General features: G+C 41.2%; 1 protein-coding gene across 1 annotated transcript; it reads left to right on the top strand.

Annotated features, from left to right (window-relative positions):
• The first annotated feature begins 22,913 nt into the window (after positions 1-22,913).
• Positions 22,914-23,777, top strand: LOC147456059 (uncharacterized). Its single transcript, XM_086513802.1, has one exon. The coding sequence runs from the start codon at positions 22,914-22,916 to the stop codon at positions 23,775-23,777; it is 864 nt and encodes a 287-aa protein (XP_086369928.1).
• The last annotated feature ends 3,627 nt before the right edge of the window (positions 23,778-27,404 follow it).

The raw sequence follows: 27,404 nt of genomic DNA, 5'->3' as shown, positions 1-27,404 counted from the left end.
ATTATTTGGCTATAGAGTTTAAGCAGTGTGATGGTGGTATTGCCTTGTGCCAGAAAAGTTACATAGAGACATTGCTATGTAAGTTTGGACTTGAGGATTGCAAACCTATTGCCACTCCCATAGAAACAGATTTGAAGCTGAGTCTACATGATGCTGGTGATCCTGCTGATGTCACTCTTTACCAAACTGTTGTTGGCTGCCTCATTTATGTATGCAACACGAGGCCGGATATTCAGTTTGCAATCTCACAGGTCAACAGAGTTATGCATAGCCCAGGGTCTAAGCATTGGCAGGCTGTCAAGAGGATTTTCTGCTACCTTAGTGGCACTTTACATCCTGGCTTGTTTTATCCCAAGGAGGGATCATTGCCGCCAGACTTACATGCTTTTTCGGACTCAGATTGCGCTGGTTGTTTTGACACGCGAGTGTCCACAAGTGGTTTTTGTTTCATGCTTGGCAGTTCATGTATATCATGGTTGAGCAAGAAGAAACCTACTGTGGCCACTTCGAGTTGTGAGGCTGAGTATAGGGCAGTCTTCACAGCTATGGTTGAGTGTGTATGGCTCAAATGCCTTATGGCTGATTTGGGTGTTGGACAGGACACTGCCAACACTATCTACACTGACAGTCAGAGCGCATTGGCAGTTGCGAGGAACCCAATTTTTCATGCTCGCACAAAGCACATTGAGCTGCATTACCACTATGTCAGGGAGAGGCTCTCAGTAGGAGAGATCAGCTTGGCTTATGTGCCAACACAGGACAACCTTGCAGATCTTTTCACAAAGGCATTGTCTCGTGAGAAGCTTGAAGCTTTCCGCAAAGCTTTGGGCTTACTCCCCTTTGTGGACTGATCCTGTCCTTAGGGCATGGCACTTCCCTTTACTCATGTGCCAACTCTTGTTCACCGCATCACTCCAGGGGGGATTTGTTACCATATACATGTGGTAGTGATGTGTGTGAACACACTAGGACCGCCGGGGCATTTTTTCCCTCTTTAGGAGGTTTTTCCCCCGTGCATTGGATATACGCCCATCACTCTAGGGCTATCTATCTTTCCATTGCACACTAAGTAACACACTCTCTATTGTGTGCCTTGAGCTTCCTTCGTGTTCTCGAAGCTGTGTGCGTTTCTCTGCAACCCTAATTCCAACAGTTCTTGTGTAAATTTGCATCTATACAAACTCTTATAGCTTTCATCCCTCAACAAATGAGCTATAATCACAAAACAAACAATTGATACAAAGAAATGTTAGTTCTTGCATGGACCTTTGTAGCTATTGACTCAAAAGTTTAAGGGAAGTCTCTTTTGGGAAGCCCCGATTTTGAAACACAAAAAATTCCTCTCATTTTTTTCTTTTCTCACTTCTCCACCCCTCCCCCAACCATTAAATATGATACCCCCTCCCTTATTTTTAAGCTTGGGAGATAAATTATTGGGGGCTTGCCCCTAACTTATACGCTTATGTAACTTGTAAAAAAAACCCCTTCCCTTGCACTTACATGGTTCCGTAAGTTTTCCACGGTGAATCCCCCGGGGTATAACCAACCTGCTCTAGTTTCAATCAAGCTGATGTGCCAAGCACCCACTGATACAACACCTGTTTACCTTATTGCAAACCTGGGGGCAAGGTCAACCAAACCAAAAAGTGTAAATTGTCACAACTACGGAGCGGATGACCATTGGAAAAATGACTGTCCTGAATCGGATAATAATGTGAGACCTATAGAGGCATATTGTGGAGCGTGCGGACGTAAGGGTGGACACTTTCTTGAGGACTATCCTAGGAATCCGACAAACAAGAGAAAATTGCCTTAAACATAGTTTAAATAGTGCTCAGTAGTTCATCAGAAGGGGAATGGATAATTCCAGTTCAAGTGATGACTAGGGCACATACCATGCAAAACAAAAAGAAAAATGCGATTGGATCAAAGAAATATGACAATTCCTTCAAAAACTCCAGAAACAAAAAACGCAAAAGATACAAACTCAAGAGACAAAAACAACGAAAGGAGATTAAAGGAAAGATACAAAAGGGACAGAGGAAAAAATATAGACTCCTTCAACAGACTTTAAGGAACCCGAACCAAAATTAGGATCTATTCTAGTTGACAAATTTATGAACTAATCAATGCAGCTTTGCAAGCTTTTAGAGTTGTACTAAAAGCAGGGCAAACATTGGAAAACCAATGGAAAAACTATCGAACACCTGAAATGGAAGCAACTAAGTTTGAAGCTTACAAAACTGGTGCAAATCACACAAGCCTTGATGGAAAAATAGAATCCTCAGCAGGGAGATGTAGGAGAACCGAAGGAAGCTGATACCAAAATCCTAAGAGAAAAAACTTCAAAAAAGGAAAGGTTGGAAAACTGGAAGAACGAGGAAGTACAACCACCTAAACTGGAAGTTCCAGATATTGGAGAAGGATGAGACAAAGTGCCAATAGTTGAAGATGATTGGCCAAACTACCTGTGGAAACGGGTTAGGGAAGCAAAAGATGGGAGTTTGACTCTAAAATCAGCACCAATAAAAGAAGTTCGGTTTGATAGATCACCCATGAAACTAGATGAATAGTCTTTGTATGGAGATTGGGGATCGAAACAGTCAGACTCTACAAAAGCTAAAACCTTGCGGACACTACATCTTACTCCGGTGAGAATGAAGAGAAATGAATGGCCTGCAAAACAACAAAACTAGAAAGGCCAAGATAGACTTTGGATCTGGCTAACATACAATCCATTATGTCGACACCAATTTAGTGCACAATCACTTTGGGTGAGTTGCTGAAACTGAGACCACACCTATGGAGAGATATACAAGCTACCATGAGAAGAATGGGATTGAAAGGATTATCTCAAATCACTCAAGTGAACTTGAAAGACCATTCTTACAAGGATGTCCCGAGGACACCAATACAAGAATTAGACTTTGAAACTTGTGCAAAAACTGAACGGCCATCCTAGATACATAAAAACACTCCAATTTAGATGTGTGTTGTTTCTCAATTGGGAAGCTTACAAAGGAGGACTATTCTGAACAGAGATGTAAATGATACAGATTACATACCAGAACCATTCCCTGAACATTTATCTGAACCCTTTGAATGGACTCAAATCTTGGCCACCATGGATGTATGTATTAATGAATCTACACCTACAATTTTTTGTGACGAGGAGGGCTATGATATAGTCCCCATCCAAATGGTATCAATTGAGATGATTGAGGAGCAACACATTTTATTTGATCACTATTACAATGCTATGGATGAGTGGGAAGAAGAATCCATTATAACAGAGGGATCGAACTCCGAGAAAGAGCAGGAAAGAGACAAGTTTCTACTCAGAGGAGGGAAAGAAATATTTTTTGACTTTCCAAACTAGCACCGAAGACTCCAACAAAGATACCATAGTAAACAAGACCGTAACTAAAGAAAGAAAGCTACAAAGTGACCATTGGAAATCAAACTCAATTCTTGATGAAAGTGAACGCAGTGGAATGCATAAAAGACAAGATAACTGGAAAATATGCAAACGTGAAGCGTGCAAAGATACAACACCAAATGGAACCAAGGTCAATTGACCATATAAAATTAAAGGGAAAGAACCTTTGATGACCAAAACAGAGTGAAAAGCAAAAGATAAAGAATTGAAACGAACCTTGAAGGAAGTATGGACTGCAAAAATGGAATCAAATAGTGACCAAATCGAGAAAAATTAGTGTTCCAACGCACTATAAGAAATCCCCTTTACAAGATCGCATGATCATTGTAGAGCAACCCTTGTGACAATCAATAGAACCAAGTTAGTCCTATGAAGGGCGAGAAAATGCTAAACTAATTAACCTTGCCAAGCCTAGAGAAGAGACAAAACCGACATATATAGCCAATGATCTATTGCAAGAAGAAGAGGATATTCTCATGAGAATGTTAAGAGAATACAATGATGTTATTGCATGGTCTTATAAAGATCTCAAAGGGGTGGATCTTGCCATATACCGGCACACTATCCCTATGAGAGATGACGCTGAGCCAAGTAGACAAAGACCATACACCTATAATGAAACCTTTGCCAAGAAAATCAAGGAAGAGATAGATAAACTCAAGGAGGCTAAGTTTATCTAAGAAATAGAACACACTTATTGGGTATTACCAATTGCAGTGGTGCCAAAAAAAAAGAAAAACTTAGAGTGTGTCTAAATCTCAAAAATGTGAACTCCGCCACCATATGCGATAACTATCCTCTTCCCATCATCGATCACGTGCTAGAACGAGTAGCTGACAAGGAAGCCTATAGCTTTTTGGATGGCTTCTCTGGATACAACCAATTGAATATCAATCCCAAGGACCAACATAAAATGGCCTTTGCCACACGAAGTGGGAAAATTTTGCTTATAGAGTAATGCCTTTCGGATTGACCAATGCACTAGCAACATTCTAGAGGTTAATGACCATGACTTTAAGGAGTATCCAGGAAGTTCTTGGAAGTCTACATGGATGATCTTTGTGTGCACTCCACAGAACGAGAAAGTCATTTTGCATTTACAATGTGTCTTTGAGAAATGCCGTCCATATATGATTTGCTTAAATCCTTAAAAATGCATTTTTATGGCTAGACAAGGAAAAATTCTTGGAGATATTGTGTCAAAAATGGTATAGCCACAAATATGAAAAAGGTGGCAGTGATCGCAGAAATGGCTAGGCCGACAACCATCAAGGAAGTGCAAGTATTCATGGGATATTGTGGTTACTATTGTAGATTTATCTACATGTATGCGGTAGTTGCTCGGTCCATATATAGCCTGATCACACACTTGCAATGGATTGAGATGAATGTGAGCAATATTTCCAAAAGCTTAAGCAAGCTTTAAGCTTAACACCAATCTTGAAAGCTCCTGAGTGGAACAAAGTGTTCCACATACATGTTGATGCTTCAAGTTATGCCATTGGTTGGATCTTAGCCCAATCAGGAGAAGGAACAATGGATTTTCCTATCTCCTATGCTAGCAGACAATTAAACGTAGCAAAAAAACTATATACAACCACAGAAAGAGAAGGTCTTGGTATGGTGTATTTAGTCATAAAATTCTGACACTACTTTTTAGCCAACAAGTTTGTCTTCTTTGTAGACCATCAAGCCTTACTCTACTTGGTGAATAAGTCATGCAATATAGGTAGGACAGTAAAATGGTTTATCATCCTACTTGAATTTGACTTCACAAATGTGGTAAAAAAAGGCACGACTCACCAGCTGGTAGATCACCTGTAAAGACTCACCATAGGGGAAGCACCTAAAGGGGTAGACGATGGCTTACCCAATGCATATCTGTTCTCTATGGAAATGATTCCAAGATGGTGAGAAGAACTTGTGTCTTTAATGACTCTAGCACAAGTGGATTCTCAAATATCAATTCCTATTACGCCACGATTGATTGAGCAATTTGCTCTATATCAATTATTGGAGAGAAGATTGGATTGTAAAAACAAGGATGTAATCTTGCTCTTGTGCATCAATCATGAAGAACAAGACACCTACTTTAGTCAAGCTCATACCACAATCATAGGGCTATACTTTTCTCGAGACCAAACCCTACACAGACTAACCTGGTTGGGCGTTTACTGGCCTACCATGAAGAGAGATGTTCATCACTACGTGAATGATTGCTCTCAATGTAAAGAAAGACCCGCCATACCCCATGCCACGTATTCCATATTCCAGTGGAGCAGATACCTGGTTGAGTATTTGACTAATAGAAGATTCCTTGAAGACATGAATAAAAGATAAAAAAGAGCTATAAAAATTGAGGCAGGCATCTACACAATGATTGGACACCAGCTCTACTGACGTAGGAAAGATCAGTAGCTCAAGCGGTGTAGAAATGAAGAGGAATACCTTCCTATAATGGAGCAAGCTCATGCACACCTAGTTGGGGGTCACTTCTCTCATGAAACCACAACAAAAGCTATATTGATGGCAGGAATTTGGTGGCCAACTCTATTTGCTAACGCGAAAGAATTTGTTTGATGATGCGATGCGTGCCAACGAGCAAGGATGCCAACGAGAATGGATAACATGCCATTGCGACCTATGATGGGAGCATGCACATTTGCTAAATGGGGTATGGACTTTTTAGGTCCAATACAACCACTAGCTTACAAAACTCAATCACAATATATTATTGTGGCAGCATATTACTTAAGAAAGTGGGCCGAGGCATGAGCCACCCGGAAGAATGATGCACAAACAATGGCTGCATTCTTGTACGAATGCATGTTTACTAGATACAAACTTTCTATTGAGCTTGTGAGTGATCATGGATCGCATTTCCTCAATGAGGTGATAGAATATCTACTGGATGAGTTCATGGTAATCCATAACAAATTTGCACCCTACCACCCCCAAGAAAATGGTCAAACAGAACATACAAACAAAATTCTGAGCTTTGTACTAACCAAAATTATTAGTTCAGTTAGAACGGACTGGGAAATGCATCTTCACTCTGCCGTACGGGCTTATCGAGTTTCCTTTAAAATGGCCTTGAACACGACTCCTTTTAACTTGGTATATGGCCTGGATGCAATATTGCTAAGGGAGTTCTTATTACCCACATTTAGAGTTGCAAATGAACTGGAATGGAAGGGACATGAGTTGTCTGTAAGATCCCCAATTTTTTAGTCTCTTCTAAGAATAAGAAAAATAGCTTTCAATATCCATTTTACCAAATTTTGACTTAAGATGCTTGATTGACAGTATTGGAAGGTTCTTAAGTAAAAAGCAAGGTTGATTCCATGTTTCAGTAGGTTAGACGAACGTTTGATTCAGTTTTGGAAAAATTCGCTATTTTTAGTTTTTCATGCTTTTTATGCTTTTAGGTGCTTTTTTTGCAAAAAGCAAGGTCGGATCCTTAATCTACGTGTTCCAAGAAAGCTATGGTTCAATTTTGTAAAAATCTGCTTTTTGAGTGCTTTTCACTCTATTTTTAGCTTTTTATGATTTTTAGTGCTTTTTAGTAAAAAATGAGTCTGCTTTCTTATTCTAGTGGGGACGAGGGGAACCCGTGGTTCAAAAATTTTACTTTTTTTTTTGTGGCTTTTTATGCTACTTTTAGCTTTTCGTGCTTTTCGGCGTTTTTGAAAAGCAATATGCTTTTTATGTGATGACCTAAACCTAAAAGATTGATTTTAGTCTCCGTCAGATTTAAAAATGATCGCTTGGAGCAAAAACGGGACCAGACATGATTTTTTTAACGGAATTAATTTTGTAAAAAGCGCCGGGGCAGTACGAGAAGGTCATAATTATGTTGGGACATTACAGTGCAGCATAGTCTAGCTACGGTTTCCATTAGTTGGCCAGATACTACTCAGATGGCTAATTTTTATGTTAAAATTAAATGGAAAGTGGGAGAGTTGACCACCAAAAGCAAAGGCATGTTTTTAGCAAAGTCCCCAAAAGCTTGCAGCTATTCCCGGCTCAAAAGCTAGTGCTCGTTTTCTGCTTGGGACACACTCCAGCCAGTTCTGCAGAGCCTATAAATTCACCTGCAAGCCTTAGTTTTCAGTGCCGTGTTGCGTCTATTATCGCAAGGCTATACATATCTATTATACGGAGTGGTGCAAGCTCTTCATCACCATCTCGATAAGCTCTTCTCTCTCTCTCTCTCTCTCTCTCTCAAGACACTCTCTCTGTACTTGCTTATTATCTTCTCTCTTGTTTCACGGTGTACGCGCTCTCCGGAATCTTTTGTGGTGGAAACCTCTACGTAGCTCTCATCACCGCTCTCTTGCGACAAAGCAAGAAGCCTTTTGATTAACCCCTAATCAATTCTAAAGCACGGTGAGAAGCTCTAAACTCCATAGCCATCATCTCTCTCTCTCTCTCTCTATGTCGTTTTTCTGCGTAGTCACCCTCTCGATGATTGTTTTTTCGCATACAAGTGCATGTATGGATCAACCGAGAACGTACGAAGTTGCCCCATGATTATTTCATCATGTTTAACATGTTGATTTATGCACATGATGCGTTTATGGTCACGTACGTGCATAGAAAGCGCTTTTCGTTTCACGTCATAGAGGCGGTAGGAACACTGTTTTGATCATATATAAGAAACTGCTATGAATCAGCCGAAACCCTTTACAACATAGATAAAACACATCATGTAGAACATTTTCTCTCTTTGGTGTCATGTGAAAAACATGCACGAGTTAAGAGTTATGGTAAAAAAAGAGCTTGTTGCCCACTGCACAACCAAGATTTTTGACTCCAGGCTCCTTGGAGAACCACTATATAGATTCACCGGATGGGCAAACCCACTTAACCCTTAATGAAACTTGATGATACATGAATTTGAGTCTCCGTTATCACCTCGGAAATGTGAGTTATTAATCGCTCTATAACCGGTTTTACCTACATGCGTAGGGGTGCTACCAAGGGGGGTACCATATGACGTTGTGAGTTAATCGAGCTGTTTTTATATGTTTTATGGTTTGTTTTGGTGAGTTGATTTCAACTAGATGGCCATAAACTTATGTGAGAGTATATGGTCAAACATCCCAAACCGCATAGACAAATATGATTAAAGTGGCTTTCTTTTGGGGTTATTGTTTGTTGTGTGAGTACCATATGGGTGAAGTGATGTGATAGAGTGATATTATATGTTATGGATCTGAGGTTGATGCATTGGTTTGAGGTCAAATACTTTCATTTGCATGTTTTGTGTACTCCCAAAAATGACAAAAAATTGTTTTTTACATATGTGTGAAGTTATGGTTTATGGTTGACCTAAAGGTCGGAGCTGTTTTGCATCATGTTTATGGTGATGGGATGTTATCATAGGATGTATGGGAACTCATGGATTGATGTGGATACCTCATATGCATGGTTGTGATTTCTTTCCACCTTCCTAGGTCAAAACTAGCTCTATGTGCTAGGGAAGTGAAATGCAGATGTGATGCATCAACTTTGCATGGTTGGATGTGGTTAAAATTGGATTTTTATATCATGATTAGTTGCTGGTAGGACTCTTTTTATGCATGAAAGAATCACGTCTTAAGGGTCACATGTATGTGGACTCCGATTGATTGTAGGGGATGTGTCAAACTCCAAGTGTGGGAGTTGGTTCAATGTGATTATGATTCATGGTTAAGGGCTGAGATTCCCTTATGGATTTGGGTGATATTCTATGGTGTAAAGTGGTATGGCTCATAATTTTTTTTCTGGATATAGTTATGATGTTGAAATGCTGCCAAAATTTTTGCAGCCATGTTATGGTCTAAAGTGGTTATGCAGGATTGGTCGTGCACCCAAGTTGGGTGGAGTGCTCGCCCGTATGATGTGATTGCATCATGGTTTATGAATTGGGATTGAATCATGAAGTGATTTGGATGGTTTATGGCAGACGTGTAAGGGTAGAGACCTTGTATAGTCTAAATGTTTGGAAAAGATTGTTTGTGCATATGGGAAGTGCTATTGTGATTGGACTCATGTGTTATGTTTCTCATGGCTACAAGACTACGATCACCTACATTGCTTAGCCTTAGACTAAAGGGTCGTTGATCTGGGGCTTTGCTGGATCGGGGGTGTTGCCTAGGTCTTCTTCTTTTTTTTAGGCTCATCTACACCGTTAGTGCGTCGGGGGTTGAATGACCTCCATGGATAACGCGTCAAGGATTTTGCCTTGGCTTTGCCTAAACACCCGGTGCTGGGCATCAAAGAGGTGTGGCACCTAAACTGATATAATTTGTATTGATACCCTACCACCTAATGGTACATGGGATCCTTTCAGAGCTCTGGTTTATGGAGGGAGTGAAGCAGCCTGAGCCTATGTCTGGCTAGGTAGGTTGGAGGTGTTCTGGCTCGCTCCCGGTGAAGTGAAATTCTCTCTGTCCGTAGTAGAGAAAAAGTGGATGGGTGGACCGGTCGATCCCTACACAAGGTCCAATGCTCTGCTAGTTATTTTGTCATAAACTCTTTTTTTTAATGTTATACCCAAATTTTGTCATTGCATTAATACATAGTTGCCTGTTCCATTTAGATGGGCATTTAAAGATTCTCTGTTGTCATCTTCTCATGTCTTTGTGCACACTATTTCACCCTCCACTATATTCTCTCTCTCTCTCTCTCTCTCTCTCTCTCTCTCTTTCTCTCTCTCTCTCTCTCTCTCTCTCTCTCTCTCTCTCGCAACACGACGTACACATATATTCACCCTCCACAATGTTATATTTTTCTTGAGTACGCTTTCATTCATAACATCCATTCACGCGTAGCACTAGTCGCTAGGTACCTCTAGATGCAGTCCGGCTCATGGCCTAAACTCCATGCTTGGTCAGGTGCTGAGAACTCCTCCCCTATGCAAATGCTTCTGCAACTTTGATGTATATTGAAAATTGTATAAAAAGGTAAATTGTATAGTTTGTGTACAGACCCCCGGGGAGGGGTATCTCTCACTTGGTATCAAAGCCAATGCTTAAGGTTATGGAGATAGCCTAAATCCTGATACTAGTCGGGTTAGTTATGCATTGTGCACACATTCATGCATGCTATTTGAGAAAAGATATTGTATTCATGATGCATCTATAAGTGACATTGGTTGGTGATACTTGTTTGACTTGTCTTCTTGAGTGGAAGTGTTTGGTTTTTGTTATAGTAAAGTGGTTGAAGTGTTCAAACAACGACGTTATACTTTCTTTGAATGTTTGTTTTGTAGTAACAAATGGCTCCCAGAGTGACGTCTGAATGCTTTAGTCAAGGGAATGAGGTTTTGGCCATAGTGTTTAACAAGATGGCGACACGGTTGTCCAAGGATGAATGGGAACTCTTTTACTTAAAAATCGAGACCAAAGTCTTTGGCATGCCAAGAAGCACAACTTGCTGAAAGAGAGTTGATCATAGTTATCTTACCCTTCCGTCAATTCTTCATCTATATTGACGACAATCGAAGAGATTGGTTTGCCAACCTTAGACTACTTCAACTCAAAATATGGTTAGGCTTAGAAAACATGTTCTACTACTTGGCGATGTGTTCCAAAATGTTAAGAATTTCAGAAGTCGCTAAGAAGTTTGAAGCTCTTGCAGCTACCATAGGAAAAGAAAATTTGGAAGATAACTACAGAATACTTGTCACGTGGGAGGTCTGAGAGAATACCCTGTTATGAGAGTTAAAGAATATTTAGAGAATTAGCTCCAAGACACCCATAATATTGTACTGAAATCATAAAAATCAAATTTTGATGAGAATAAAAGAAGCGTAGACTCAGTTTTGGTTCACATGTGTACTAAGTTTTCTCTCTCTCATTGTCTTGTTTTCGATGGATCTTCTTAATTGTCTAGATGAACTCCCGAGTGACTTTGCACAAAGAGTCTTTTTCAGTTATGCTATTGGATTTAGTCTCCATTGGGGAATTGAAGTGGTTCGAGTTTCAAAGGGGACTAGGAATTACCTTGTACCCAACACTTATGTAGCACGGGAGTTACATGTTGAAGCTCATCCTGAACATCGAAGACAAGTGCCTGATAGGTTTATGACCAACCCACAACTTTGGGTAAAGGAAAAGATTCAAGAAAGCGATGTTAAAGTGCAAGGATATGTTCTTTACCTTAACTTATGCTCTCTTTTGGACATACCGAGTTGTGAACTCATACTTAATAAGACAACCCTTATGTTAAATCAAAGATACGGCTTTTGTGATAAGGTCATAATCAAAGTATGGAAGAAGTCAAATGGTGGCAATCAATCCTATTATGTACCCCAAGATTGGTTCAATAGAGTCTATGGACCTATTCTCAAATACAACCCTCACTTTGATGACTACGAGAAACCAAGGTGCATTGGTGACTTTGCCCAAGCACAACCAATGGCAGTGAACTTGAGTAGATATTTTTATAGAAATGATGTAAACGAACGACATGCTCATGTAAACTACTTTACTGGATTATCACATATACTTACCTTCAAAATCCCAAGATTTCTACAAGTTATTAGCATCCCTTAAAGAACGGTAGTGTCCGGCCCTGTTTGAGTAAGATGCGTTACTGTTTCAATAGCCAAAGGTACTAGATGAGATAAATAACACCCCAAATAGTTGCCTCATGTGAAATCTCGAGGGCAAAACTGTACTCGTGCCCAGGTGTGGCAGCAATAAATCCAATATAACAATTTGCAGTGACAACCAGAACCTACAGGTGTTCCCTTTATCAAAACAATCAACAACAACAAAAAAACCAAACGCAGTCGGTCTCATGGCCCACCATAATGCCCAAGCGCAGCAGCCTATGTAATGAAAAAACCAACCTATATTGTATATGCCAACCGGCTCCCATCCAACCATGCACAATGTTTCATAACCTATTTATACCATAATAGAAACAAACGAAAACTCGTACTGGCAGTAGAGTAAAAACACAACACCTGTTATGTTTGAGCGGCAAGCTCCATAGCTCAGTAAGTTCGGACAGTAACGACATAGAGCAGAGAAAAAAGAACCTAATCCAAGGCTAAGTGAGGGCCAAGGTGTGCCCTCACCTTAGTTTAAATAGGTAGGTGTGCACGCATCCAAAGCAGATGAGGTGAATGGCCCAAGCCGCCCTCCACTTCGTGAGTCTCACAAGCGGCCAGCGGATACCATCCGCCTAGAGAGGTTCGTCGTCAGAGAATAGAAGGGGCCGCCTTCATCATATAATGATAGCAGGGGATTTTCACGCTTTTGAGGAGAAGTATATTAAGGGCCTTGTCCCATTATAAGGCAAGTTTTACACAGTAGCTGAGAAAATAGCCCTATCATACCAATGGGGGGGGGGGGGGGGGGGGGGGCAAAAAGTTGTAGGGGGGAAATATAATAAGCATTCTCTAGTACCTTTGTGTGTGTGTGTGTGTGTGTGTGGCTCTCCCCCATCCCATAGGAGAGATTCACTTGGTGGAGGATGTTAGCTGCTCAGCTAATGCGAGCCTCAAAATAATGTCATCATCCTTTTCTTATTCCCATTTATTGCATCAAAACATCATTTATTAATGAGAAATCCCATAAAAATCCAAATTTCTTGTAACAAAATTGAGTTCCAAAGAGTGTAAAGGGTCCAAGGGCTTCCAAAGTTGTAATTAATTGTAGTTCCCAACCTTATTACTGAGCCAAATTAGCTAGGGATCCATTTATTAAACCTTGGCTAAGGCATAAAAGCCAATTTTTGTAGCTTTTGACCTCATTTTTGGATAATGAAAGTGAGTGTACGACTGTTGAGTTCATTGCATGTATATGTTTTCTCTTCTCCCTCCCTCATGTGTTGCGACATTGGCATTCAGTGAAGTGCGTCGGACTCGCAGGTGAAGGTTTTTCAATTTGACATAAGTTTCTTGCATCATTTTTGTGTTTTTAGCTATGCTCATCTACAAGCTATTTCAGCTCATAACACGCAAATCAGCATTCTAAATCAACTTTTAAGCATAGGACGGGATAGAGCATGGTCTAAAGATGTTGTAGGGTGATTAGGAGACCAAATATGAGATCAAAGCAGTAAACCTAATTTTTGTTGTTTATCTTCGGCACGATTTTGTCCAGATGTTGAAATTGACAATTCTGAGCTTGACCTCATCTAATATGACCTGCTAAATTATTGTAGCAAGTTTGGGTCCATTCAGACACTCCTAGCTATCTCAAAAGGGATGTGACAGACGAGTGACTGTATTGACTAGTTTTTAGTAATTAACAACTGCCTAAGGAAGATATGATAGAGAACATTTGGACAAGGGTTTTCCAAGAGATTACGTATCTCTTATAGCCTCCATGCACTAGTCAGGTTAGCTACCTTCCACAGATTGACATTTTATGTATGTGGTTCTCGCTTTGCTAGCATTGATATGGTGGGCTTGGCAGCCGGCCAACATTTTGGCATTGTTGCCACGGACGAGGCAACCTATACTAGAGAATAACCCAAAGTTCACTAAAATTTTCATTACTTCCTCTAGTTTCAACTAGAGTAAAATAGTTTTGACTTAATCACTGCTGAGAGGTGCTTGAGAGTATAGGTACTCGGTAAGGATCTCGGGAGCATTAGTTTAGTAGGGTGGGCTAGGTGAAGGATCTTTGAGATTGGGTAGTAGTCAGGAAGGGTATCACCTAAGTAGACATTAGAGATTTGGCAAGGAAAGTTTATTTTTCCAACATTCTTTTTTCAAGTTTGGTAGGAGTAGGCTAAGTAGAAAACAATCAGGACTGCATTTGATCTAAGGTGCACTGGAAAAAATCAAAACATTGTCAAACTTATCTTTGGCACGCCAAAGATAGACAAGGGCTTTCTGGGGCTAAAACTAGGAAACTAAACTTGCAATGTGAAAGAACAACTATTTTAGAGCATCCCCATTGATTTGGTAACATTTGGACCACTAGAAACCTGGTCGGACCCAAATCTGTTGATAATACCACCAATTGTGGGAAAATTAAGAAAAGTAAAGCAATTTTTGGACCAAACATTTTGGGGGGGGGGGGGGGGGGGGGCAAAAAGTTGTAGGGGGGAAATATAATAAGCATTCTCTAGTACCTTAGTGTGTGTGTGTGTGTGTGTGTGTGTGTGTGTGGCTCTCCCCCATCCCATAGGAGAGATTCACTTGGTGGAGGATGTTAGCTGCTCAGCTAATGCGAGCCTCAAAATAATGTCATCATCCTTTTCTTATTCCCATTTATTGCATCAAAACATCATTTATTAATGAGAAATCCCATAAAAATCCAAATTTCTTGTAACAAAATTGAGTTCCAAAGAGTGTAAAGGGTCCAAGGGCTTCCAAAGTTGTAATTAATTGTAGTTCCCAACCTTATTACTGAGCCAAATTAGCTAGGGATCCATTTATTAAACCTTGGCTAAGGCATAAAAGCCAATTTTTGTAGCTTTTGACCTCATTTTTGGATAATGAAAGTGAATGTACGACTGTTGAGTTCATTGCATGTATATGTTTTCTCTTCTCGCTCCCTCATGTGTTGCGACATTGGAATTCAGTGACGTGCGTCGGACTCGCAGGTGAAAGTTTTTCAATTTGACATAAGTTTCTTGCATCATTTTTGTGTTTTTAGCTATGCTCATCTACAAGCTATTTCAGCTCATAACACGCAAATCAGCATTCTAAATCAACTTTAAAGCATAGGACGGGATAGAGCATGGTCTAAAGATGTTGTAGGGTGATTAGGAGACCAAATATGAGATCAAAGCAGTAAACCTAATTTTTGTTGTTTATCTTCGGCACGATTTTGTCCAGATGTTGAAATTGACAATTCTGAGCTTGACCTCATCTAATATGACCTGCTAAATTATTGTAGCAAGTTTGGGTCCATTCAGACACTCCTAGCTATCTCAAAAGGGATGTGACAGACTAGTGACTGTATTGACTAGTTTTTAGTAACTAACAACTGCCTGAGGAAGATATGATAGAGAACATTTGGACAAGGGTTTTCCAAGAGATTACGTATCTCTTATAGCCTCCATGCACTAGTCAGGTTAGCTACCTTCCACAGATTGACATTTTATGTATGTGGTTCTCGCTTTGCTAGCATTGATATGGTGGGCTTGGCAGCCGGCCAACATTTTGGCATTGTTGCCACGGACGAGGCAACCTATACTAGAGAATAACCCAACGTTCACTAAAATTTTCATTACTTCCTCTAGTTTCAGCTAGAGTAAAATAGTTTTGACTTAATCACTGCTGAGAGGTGCTTGAGAGTATAGGTACTCGGTAAGGATCTTGAGAGCATTAGTTTAGTAGGGTGGGCTAGGTGAAGGATCTTTGAGATTGGGTAGTAGTCAGGAAGGGTATCACCTAAGTAGACATTAGAGATTTGGCAAGGAAAGTTTATTTTTCCAACATTCTTTTTTCAAGTTTGGTAGGAGTAGGCTAAGTAGAAAACAGTCAGGACTGCATCTGATCTGAGGTGCACTGGAAAAAATCAAAACATTGTCAAACTTATCTTTGGCACGCCAACGATAGACAAGGGCTTTCTGGGGCTAAAACTAGGAAACTAAACTTGCAATGTGAAAGAACAACTATTTTAGAGCATCCCCATTGATTTGGTAACATTTGGACCACTAGAAACCTGGTCGGACCCAAATCTGTTGATAATACCACCAATTGTGGGAAAATTAAGAAAAGTAAAGCAATTTTTGGACCAAACATTGAAACCAGAGCAGAGGGTTAAACCTCAAACTAAGGGAGATAATAAGCTATGAAACCAAATCTGCAAAAAATTATAATTTTGGAGAAATTTATCTTTGGCACTCTAAAGATAGATCTCTCACCAGAGGGTAAATTTTGCAAAATTCTCAATTGAAAGAGCTCCATTAGAACACTATAGGAACTCATTGGACAAGGTTGAAATCACATATAGAAACATAGGCAAGTCACATTGGGTAAAAATATCTTGAAATAGGGAAAATTTATCTTTGGCTCACCAAAGATTAAATTTTCACCAGAAGGGTAACTTTGTTGATTTGACACCAAGGTTATCTTCATCAAGCTATGAGGACCTCATCCAATGCAAAGTTAGATTTACTCTCTTAGTAAGTTGTAGCCATCTTTGGTGCGCCTAAGATAGCCTGCACAAAGTTACAGAGTTTGGGGCACATTGAGTCTATCCAGTGATTGTTAGTAGGAATTGTTACATATTTTATGACTTCATATTAACAATTGCGGAATCACATATAGTCTGAAGTGCTGATGTGCAAGAAATCATGTCTTGACAAAAAAAAGGCCTAGACAAAGAGCGGAGGCACTGTGCCTGAAAGAAAGACATTTTCCCAAGTTTGAAGTATCTGTTCAATTAAGTTATTTGAGTCCATATATGAACTTAATCTCTGGTAGAGCTAGAAGATTTTGGCACATTGGGAGAAAAAAAGAGTAGAGCGTCAACCAAGGGAGACCTTTAGAGACTATAGCGGAAGAGGTGCCAAACACTTACTCCGACTCAAGTTCCAAGATTTCTTCTTTTCTAGGGACTGGGAGTCACTCAAGTTCAAGAATATTCTCATATTCTTTAAGACTTACAAGTATGGTGCCTTGATTTATTTGGATCCTAACAAGGAATTTGTCGGAAGGGTAGATGATCACGCATTTGAATTTAAAGAGGAGGTTAGAGCGAACAAACAAGATACTTTCTACATGAATCAAAATGGGGTGCAATACCTCAAGATACAAGATCCTAATTTGGTAGATATATGGGGATTGAAAGTTGGCACTCTAATTCCAAACAAGGCTATAAAGGAAGAACCGCATGGCTAGAGTTAGAGGGATACGATTTGATAGACATTAAACCTCTAAAGCATATACCCACTACCACAGCCCTAGACTTGGAGTCTATTGTTGGGAAGCCAACAATGTCATGGACTTGATCTGGACTGCTCATGCCAAACCAGTCAATTGACACTCTTAAAAATCGTGTATATTTTTAAGATAAAAGAGAAGGGTTTAGCAGAGCTTCCCACTCACCTCTTTAGGGATTGTTATAGCAACAATTTTGTTATAATGACTCCAAAGGATATTGAGCAGACCAGATACCAAGGACATTCAAACAAATTTGTTACATGGACAATACCTAAAATTGAATAGAACATGGGGCCAAATGAAGGAGCCTATGATAGCATGGTCAACCAGAGAGGAAGCACCACCAGAGGCAGTCACCTCAATGATGGAAACAAGGATAGAGATGCAGAAACCACCTTTAATAGGAGAAAAATGAGTGACACTAGGACAAGAAGAGGTCCACATGGGTCACACCTACCTAGTAGCTGGTTTGAAGCCATAATGGGAGAAACATTAGCTAGAAGAGTGGGTGTGGAACACAATCACAGTCAGACCAGCACATTTCCAAAAATGGATCAAGAAATACAACGGATCACAGGATCTTTATGACCACTTAGCAAGCTTCAGACAAGTTCTAAGAAGAGCTGAACGCATAACAGGCTGAGTCACACATAGTTTGAGGGGTTTGGAATGACCTTAGAAGGTAAGGCTTTGACTTGGTTCCAAAACATACCTCCTGGATCAATAATCAATCTACCAACCTTGGCAATGAGATTTCTTGCTTCTTGCTCGAAAATGGGAATCAAGCACAGCATAGTGGCACAAATCTACAGTTTTAAATAGAAACAAGGAAAAACGATAAGAGATTGTGTGAGTCGAATGAGACAATATATCCACAGATGTCCGAAGTTGAAAATTTGAACCAAGGAGCGGCTTGTCTCACTGTTTTTAGAGGGATTAATAAACAAGGACTTGCATGCTATTATGCATAGTAAGAAACACACCACTTGGGAAGCATGCAACCTGGATGCAAATGATTTGGGAGACAATTGCAAGATTTTTAATGAGGAAAGTATTTAAGGATGCACATAGTGAGCGAATTACATCTATTGTGCCAACACAAGTAGGGCCAATTGTGGCACCTCCTATCAACACTATAGAAGACATACTTAAGCACATGAACGACATGATGACTAACATACAAAGGATGCCTATATGAGGTCCATGACAGGGTCCACCTCAAGGACAACCTATGGGACAACAATGACCTTTGAAATGGTGTGCCATTGAATGAAAATGAACAAACCATGAGATAGATGAGTGCTATTATAAGCTTAAATATGATGGAACTGTCCAATATCATCAGTGAGGCCTCAAGGACAACCCATGTATAGATATCCGTCAAACGTGGCACCAATTCAAAGACCACCAATGGCTATGGAGAGACCACAACAGGTATTAGACCATCAGCCACCACTTCCCAAGAACATTGCTATACCAGTCAAGTACATGCTTCTTGAAGAGCAAGTGGGTGAGCAAGCTATAGTATTGATATCGCCGTATGATGAAGCAAGTTCTGCAACAATGGGATTGAAGGGTGAATGATGCACTCAGTTGATATCTATCATAATAGAATAAGTTTATCAAGTACCACCCGACGTAGCACTTGTTTACTTCACTGCAAACCAAGGATCTAGATCGCATATGATAAAAACAATGCCTAAACTAAAAATCAAGAATTGCCATAATTATGGGGCAGATGACCATTGGAAAATGATTGTCCTAAACCAGATAAGAATGCGAGACCTATAGAGGCATATTGTGGAGCGTCTGGTCGTAAGGGCGGACATCTTTCAGAGGACTATCATGTCTGGCCAAGGGCAACCCTGGAGGTCAAGAACCGGGCCAAAGGCTAGCTGCTAATGGAGACAAGATCCTAGGGGAAAGGGCTAAAAAGGGAGGTTGGGCGTAGCATCAAGGCAAGGTAGTCCCAAGGGCCTTTCACTGGTATTAGGGCTATTTTGGGAAGAGGGTCATGGACCTTTTATGCAAGTTTGCATGCTCATGCAAAGAAGGCATGGAGCAAGGGCATGGAGATAATCTCTTACTAGGCGAGGAGGTCAAAACCAGGTAGCACTTGTGTACAGAGCCGCTTGCGGTGAAGGGGAGAGAAACGACAAACATCACAAAACACCGCAAGGGCGGGTTCTACAGGAGCGTGCAGACAAAAGAAGTGTTTCACATTTCTACTGTGCACTTTGAGATGCATCACAACTCTCTCTCTCTCTCTCTCTCTCCCTCTCTCTCTCTCTCTCTCTCTCTCTCTCTCTCTCTCTCTCTCTCTCTCTCTCTCTCTCTCTCTCTCTCTCTCTCTCTCTCTCTCTCTCTCTCTCTCTCTCTCTCTCTCTCTCTCTCTCTCTCTCTCGGCAGCTCCTGCTGCACCATCGCCAAGCTTGGGAATTCTGTTTTCACACAAGGCGTCCAAAGGCCTTTGGCCTTAGGGCAATATAACTTGGCTAAGAGCGGGTACCCACATCCCCCTTGTCTCATTGGGGTAGTGACAAATCTCGGCAAGGTTTTTGAAAAGGGTTCGGGAGGTTTGGCTAGGATTCTAGCATATCATAAGCAAGCCGTCAATTGTTCTGGTTGCAAAAAATTTGCACACAACATTTGTGCAGCTTTCAAAGCTTCAACTTGCAAAGTCTTTAAGCGGTAATATTGATGCTTAAAAAGCATTTTGGTTTAACGGAAAGCTCAACGGAGCGCCTTCCGATTGAAAGGGCTTGCAAATTGGGCAACACCAACTAACTTGGAGCTTTCATACAATCACGAATCCAAGAATGGCTTGGAATGGGAATGGTTACGGAGCGAGCTTGATGAAGCGAGCTTTAAAGTGAGATTTTTTTTTTCATCCCACCACCACTACCTCCCATTGCCGCCCCTTAGCACCCATCACCACCCACCACCCTAGCCCACCACCACTAGTGGTTACTGGTGCAAACTTACTACCACCATGTGCCGCCCCTACTCCTACCACCACCGCCATTGCCACCCCTCCCTCCAGTGGAGTAGCCAAGGACCTCTCTCTCTCTCTCTCTCTCTCTCTCTCTCTCTCTCTCTCTCTCTCTCTCTCTCTCTCTCTCTCTCTCTCTCTCTCTCTCTCTCTCTCTCTATATATATATATATATATATATATATATATATATATACATACTTTTCTATGACGTTAAAATTATCCTCTCTTTCTCTCTATCTATCTAAAAAACCTAAAACATTTGCAATTTTGCTAGTGCCTTCGGGTTTTTTTTTAAAATCAGAACCTCTCATAGCTCCTCTTCTCTCCCTCTCATGATCCCTCCAACCCATTTCCTCTCTTGCCTCCTGCTCTCTCTCTCTCTCTCTCTCTCTCTCTCTCTCTCTCTCTCTCTCTCTCTCTCTCTCTCTCTTCTCTCTCTCTCTCTCTCTCTCTCTCTCTCTCACTCTCTCTCCCCCTTCGGCCTTTCACTTGTATCATAGCCAGGGGGGAGGAAGAAGAAGGAGGGTGGAGGGCATGGAAGCAAGGTCTCTCTCTCTCTCTCTCTCTCTCTCTCTCTCTCTCTCTCTCTCTCTCTCTCTCTCTCTCTCTCTAGTCCATCTACGCACCAGCCCGCCATGGGCGCTGCCTCCTCGCCATGACCACCTGACAGCTACTCTCTCTCTCTCTCTCTCTCTCTCTCTCTCAAATGCATGAACAAAACAATTAATCTCCGCATATCTAGGAGCGGGCTTTCGGTCTGGTCATCACCAACACGCACCATGGCACCTATGAAGGGAGCATCTCCGAAAGCAGAAACAGGTACAAACCCGGGTACAGGTAAAGACACAGGTGGAAGCACGATCACCTGTTCAATGCAGGACATTTGGGGGTTTCTCACATCCCTGCAAAACACAATCATGAAGCAAAGTGAGGAGATTAAAACTCTTGCATTACAAAATCAAGATTTGGAACATAAACTTCATATTCAGGACATGCGGCTCATTCGACAAGACGAACAGATACAAGAACTGCAAGAAGCTTTCACTAAACAAACACTCACGACACAGGATGCTCTGACCACGCATGATGAGAAAATTGCTCGCATATGTGAAAGACCACACAATGTATCCAGAACTGTGGTTTCTTGGGCAAACATGGTGAGAAGCGGGAAACCCAACCAGATTGCTATGCATATGGGTGATGAAATGTATGCCAATGAGGAGGATAAAGAGAACAAAGAGTACAATGAGCAAGAGAAGAGGAAAATGAATATAGTAATTTGGGGTATCCCCGAATCTGACACGGAAAAGGTTCTCACCTTGAACACGGACATCACGGACTTGATTTCAACCAAGTTTGGCATGCATGATGTAGTAGTATATGGGGCACACAGAGTCGGCAAGAAGAAGCCCGATACCAACCGAGCAATCGTATGCACACTACTGGATGCACGTAAGAGAACTATAATTCTCGATAACGCCCGCATTTACCTACAGGGGAGCACCCTCTACATTAGTGAAGATAGAACACCTAGTCAACAACAAGCAAGGAGGGAAGCTTATGAAGCACGCACTAAAAAGAAAGAACCCTCAACCGAGGAAAAAGAAAAAGAAAAATGACGAGACGGGACCCATGGGACCACGAAATTACAAGTGACAAGCTGGAACTGCCGAGGTTTTCCATGGCATAAAGGGGAAGGCCTTACAGAAGTTTTGCCTCAAGCAGATGTACTTTTCTTGTTGAAAACGTGGGAGCGCGAGACCTGTAGAATCCCACACATCGAAGGATATGTAACACAATCTTTATGGATGCCATGTACAAAAATGAGAGGTCAAGGAGGGGTTGAAGTGACATACAGAGAAGAGCTCCAAAAAGTGATCACCGTATGCAAAAAGGATGCTCATAAACGGTACATATGGATTAAAATTGTAACAGGGGGTAAACCCGTGTTCATCGCAGGGTGCTATATCCCACACAGGGAATCACCATTTTATGGTGCTTTCAACATTGACAAAAATAACCCATTTTAGGATTTGTATCCAGACATTAATCAATATACACACGAAGGAATGGTTATGCTTATTGGAGATATGAATGCCCGGATAGCACATGCCCAAATGCAAATGGTCGATTTCATAACAACACCGGAAACGGAGCATAAGAATGATGCAATAGATCCCATATGGAAACGATGCTCAAGAGATCCAATGACAAACCCGCAAGGCGTGGCTCTGCTTAGTATGATGACCTCATTGCAACTCTTAGCGTTAAACGGAGCACAAATATTTGCTAATTCAGGGGAATGTACATGCTATACAGCCAATAAGGGCATGAGTGCTATTGATTATGTATTGGTTTCCTATGAGGCATCCCACATAGTGCATAATCTCGCTATTGGAAACAGATCACCAAGCTCAGACCACACACCAATACATGTCTGGCTGCACATACCTGCTCGAATTGAGGAAAAACAGCCCCAACCCTGATCATGGACATATAAGATGCAAATAAATAAGAAGAAAGCATATGCAACATGCCTAGATAGGAAACTTGCTCAAGAATGTATGCCATCTAACATTGAAAACACCTGGCAAATTTTCAAACATGCATTATGTGAAGCAGTAGAGGAAACAATGGGGAAAACATACAGAAAAGGGAAGAGCGGGAAAGGGTTACCACACAACCCCTGGTTCGATGAGGAATGCAAAAATGCAAAGAAACAGTTGCGGCTAACACCCCAAACAGCCAATGCATGGGTAGATTTAGCAAAGATCTACAATACTCTCAAGCGAAGGAAGAGAAGAGAATATGAGTTGCACACTGAAACACAGGCCATAGCGAATTGCAAAAAGAACCCCAAGGGGGAATGGCTGAGAATGAAAGGAAAGCGGCAGGACACTATCGGAGACATAAGTCCAGAAGACATGTATGCATATGTGGAACAATTGTATGTACATGAAGACGCACAGGGGATGCCAGATATGCACCATGAAATTCCAATAAAAGAGCCTTTCGATTTCACAACGGTGACCAAAGGCATACAAAAATTATCCAATGGTAAAGCACCCGATACGCTACACTTCAATTCCGAAATGCTCAAATGGTCAGGCCACATTGCACGGGAATGGATACATGGATTTATTAATAAGGAAATCACACAAGGACTGCCAGCAGACTGGCAAAGAAATTGGATAAAAGCACTTTTCAAAAAAGGGGATGTAAATCAGCCCACTAATTACCGAACCATCACGGTTGGATCATGTATGTCTAAACTTCTGGGGAGTATTCTAGAACAAGCCATAAGCTCATGGGCAGAAACAAATGGCAAGCGCACAATAGGACAAGCAGGTTTTAGACCCAGGCATAGTACGATTGACCACCTTATTTCACTCAGGGTCTTAATGGAAGAGAGCCAGCTAAAAGGGAAAACCTTGTACTGTTGTTTTGTTGATTTCACAAAAGCATTCGACACAGTCCCGAGAACTGGCCTATGGTAAAGAATGGAAAGTATCGGGGTACCACTCCATCTCAGAATTGCAGTGGCACATCTTTACCAAAGAGTTCTATGCCAGTTGAAAACACATGCAGGTATGTCCAAGGAATTCTCAAGCAACATGGGAGTTAAACAAGGATGCCCTTTATCCCCAACTCTCTTCGGGCTATGCATAGACCAGATTGAGGACTTCATACACCAGGCACTCGCAGAAGAACCAGATGGACCGGCCATCGTAATGCTCACACTTCTGCTACTCATATATGCAGATGATGTTGCTCCTTTTGCACATGATATAGTATCTCTTCAAAAATTGGTAGATGCCATGCATACCTTTTGTGAAAACACGGGGCTCTCAATCAATGTAAACAAGACAAAGTTTATGCTAGTGAGGACTCAAAAAAGACAGGAAATTCAACCAACTCTCATGTACCAAGGGAAGCAAATTGAAAGAGTAGACAGCTTTATGTACTTGGGAATGGATATACCATCTAATTATGCTTGGGGACAATGCGCACAAAATAGAATTGATGTGGGGCATGCCAAATATCACCAACTTGAAAACATGTATACACAAAAAGTCATCAAGAGATGGGAAATTAAAGCAATTATATTTGAGACGTGTGTAGTACAGGCCATCCTATATGGAGTAGAAATTTGGGGAGCTAGTATCTCAGCCCACCCATGGAATGAGATTGAAAAGATACAAAAGAAGTTCCTATGTAGACATCTGGGAGTCAAAAAAACTACACCGTATTCAGTGTTGCTTTTGGAAACAGGAAAAAGACACCTTGAAATGAAAGCCCTGCAAAGAATGTTTACATACATTATGAAAGTTAAACTGATGCCCTTCACTCGAATCCCCCACATAGCATGGAAGGCCGGATGTGCACTACAAAAGACTAAGAAAAGTAAATTCTTAACATCGAGTCTTATCCAAGACATAAGGAAGTGGTTTGCAAAATGGAATATAGAGGCATATGTGGACATGCCCATTTTCAAGGGGGAAGAAGGGGAATGTATGCTGAATTTTGAAATAGCACTACTTGAATGCCTTCACAATAAATGGTGAATGACCACACATCGGTCCAAGTTCGAATATTATTGCAAACATGTCAACACAAAATACTGGGAGCTCTACAGCACAAGCAAGCCAGAAGCCCAAGTACACATCCAAACGCTTATGCCCCATATGGCAAGAAAAGCCATAACTCTGATGCGTACAAGATCACACTTGCTTAAGATAGAAACAGGCGGCTGGCTGAAAATCGATGCTCAGAAAAGAATCTGGACATCATGTACTATGTGAGCCCTTGAAGATGAAGCACATGTGACGTTAGAATGCCCAGCATACGCACATATTCGAGCTGATTTTCAACAGCTCATACACGGATGCCATACTCTCGCCGAGTTGCTCTCAAAAATGGACCCCTCCCCTACAGCTCTCGGGACATATCTTGCCCGCATACTAGAACACCACAAAACACTCACAAAAGACACAAAAAAGTCACACGAGTAACACACCCTCCAAAGAGGAGAATGTCTAAAAGGTCCCATGGGTCATTTTGGCCCCCCGTGGACGTGAATATCAAATCAAATCAAATCAAATCTCTCTCTCTCTCTCTCTCTCTCTCTCTCTAAAAATGACAAATACTCAAGCGTGCGAAACGACTGCATAAGATTAGCAAGAACTGATGGGTGTTAAAAATGGGTGGTAATGATAGGGGAAATACCACCAAACGCGTTTCGCTCTTAAGAGCTCATTAGTGGTGGTGCTCGTAAAATGTGTTTGTAAGAGAGAGGGAGGAGGTAGGGGTTTATAAAGGGTGCTTGGTTAAGATATTTTGAGGGTTAACAATATCTTGGAAAAGAGTGGAATTTAAGACTGAGTACCAGGGTACATGGAGAGGAAAGGTTTTTAAGACTAAGTACCGGGGTACAGGGAGGAGTTAAGAGGAGTTAAGGTGATTTAGGTGCAGGTCATCCAAGGTACCAGACTACAAATTTGAGTCAGATTTTTTGGAAATGTGAGGGTGGGGTAGAAATGTGCATAAGGATCTTCTTCAGGTAAGAATAGTATGTAAAAAATAAAGTGGTTCAAAGTGAGCTTCATGAGGGTGGCATAAAATGAGTCCAAAGGTAATACTAGGGGAGAGGGATAAGGAATCAAGTGTTTGTTAACGTTTTGAGCTAGTAGGTCCCCGAAACAACTTTTTCACAAAGGCATTAATTAATTAGTTTGGGGGGGGGGAAGAAAGGAAAAAGGAAGGGTGGGGGGGGGGCATATTTGTTTTTTTTAGTGCTTAAGGGAGGCCTAAGGGCACGCAAGGCGTATAGCCTAGTGGTTTAGCTTGAGTTTCATAGTATTTACATGATGAGTTCAAATGTTACTCATTAAGGTTGGTTTTAGATGGTGACGTGCATGGACATGCTAATTGGAGATCCTAAGGGATCTTGTGGAGATTCTATCTAATGAAAAACAAAAAGAGTAGAGTATATAAGGGGTAAAGTATAAGAGAAAATATGGAAGGAAAATCTTAAAACTGAGAGGTTTTTAGCTATAAGGGGTAAAGTGTAAGAGAAAATACAGAAGGAAAAAGGAAAACTGAAAGTTTTTTAAGAAACCAAAAGAGTAGGCCAGAGGGGTTGGGGTGGTGTGGAAAGCATACACAAAAAACTTGTGGGGTGAAAATTTTGTATCAAGGGGGGTGTAAACCATGTACCAGAAGGCTATGAATGTTGGGTTTGGAGGTCCAACAGATGGTAGGTCTAGGGAGGTGGGAAAGATCGGCATCGAGTTGGCAAGCTTTAGAAATGGGATTGCTAATACATTGGGAGGGTAGTATTTTTCTAGTGGTGGGTGTGAAGGGAATTTTGAGCACAATGGGTGGATTTTTTATTATTTTGTGCGAGGGTAGGAGGAGTTGAGGTGCGATTGAGGTAAGAGACGTTGATAAAGAATTTTAGAAGAAAGTTAGCCGGGTAGCCCTTAGCTCAAAGGCATAGATAGAAAAGGTTGTGAAGGTGGAGGTATCCCTTCAAAGTTGATTCTCGAATAATATACCTTTTGAGCTGTGAGATGATGAAGGCAACCTTTTGATGGGTAGGGTGCCAAGAGATCCAAGGGATATAGTTGTAGGCATTCAAAGGTTTTTGATAGCAGTGGGAGTCCAAGAGGATAGATGAGGTGAAGCGGGCGCCTTTAAAGAATTCGATGTCAAGGATAATGGCATGGGTATGGGAGATGGTACTGGAGATTTTAATGGGTTCTTGAAGAGGTTTACCATAAGAGTTTAAGAGATGGTTAAGGGTACTGCGGGATCCTTTCCATAATCCAAAATCATCATCATCATAGCACTTAAAATAGAGGAGGTTAGGGTTGAGTAAGAGGGGGCAAGAGGTTTCCAAGTGAGAAAGGAAGAGACATGCATATACTACGGCAAAGTTTGAGCCCAAAGTTTGAGCCCATGGCGGTGCCTTTGGTTTGTTTCCAAAGTTTTCCTTTAAAGGTGATGTGATGATGAGATAAGATAAGAGAGGCAAGGGAGAGGACAAAATGGGATTTGTGAGGGTCAAAAAAATGAGAGATGGTAGATTTGAGAGCGGTGAGGCCTTGAGAAATGGGGATGCT

The sequence above is a fragment of the Adiantum capillus-veneris genome, chromosome 6, assembly GCF_014529385.1.
Source record: "Adiantum capillus-veneris isolate H3 chromosome 6, ASM1452938v2, whole genome shotgun sequence".
NCBI classification, from domain to species: Eukaryota; Viridiplantae; Streptophyta; class Polypodiopsida; order Polypodiales; family Pteridaceae; genus Adiantum; species Adiantum capillus-veneris.
The sequence above is the reverse complement of the archived record's forward strand: the minus strand, read 5'-3'. Positions and strand labels throughout refer to the sequence as shown.

Coding starts and splice junctions, on each gene's coding strand:
- LOC147456059 (XM_086513802.1), top strand. CDS start 22,914: ATGGGGAAAACATACAGAAAAGGGAAGAGCGGGAAAGGGTTACCACAC.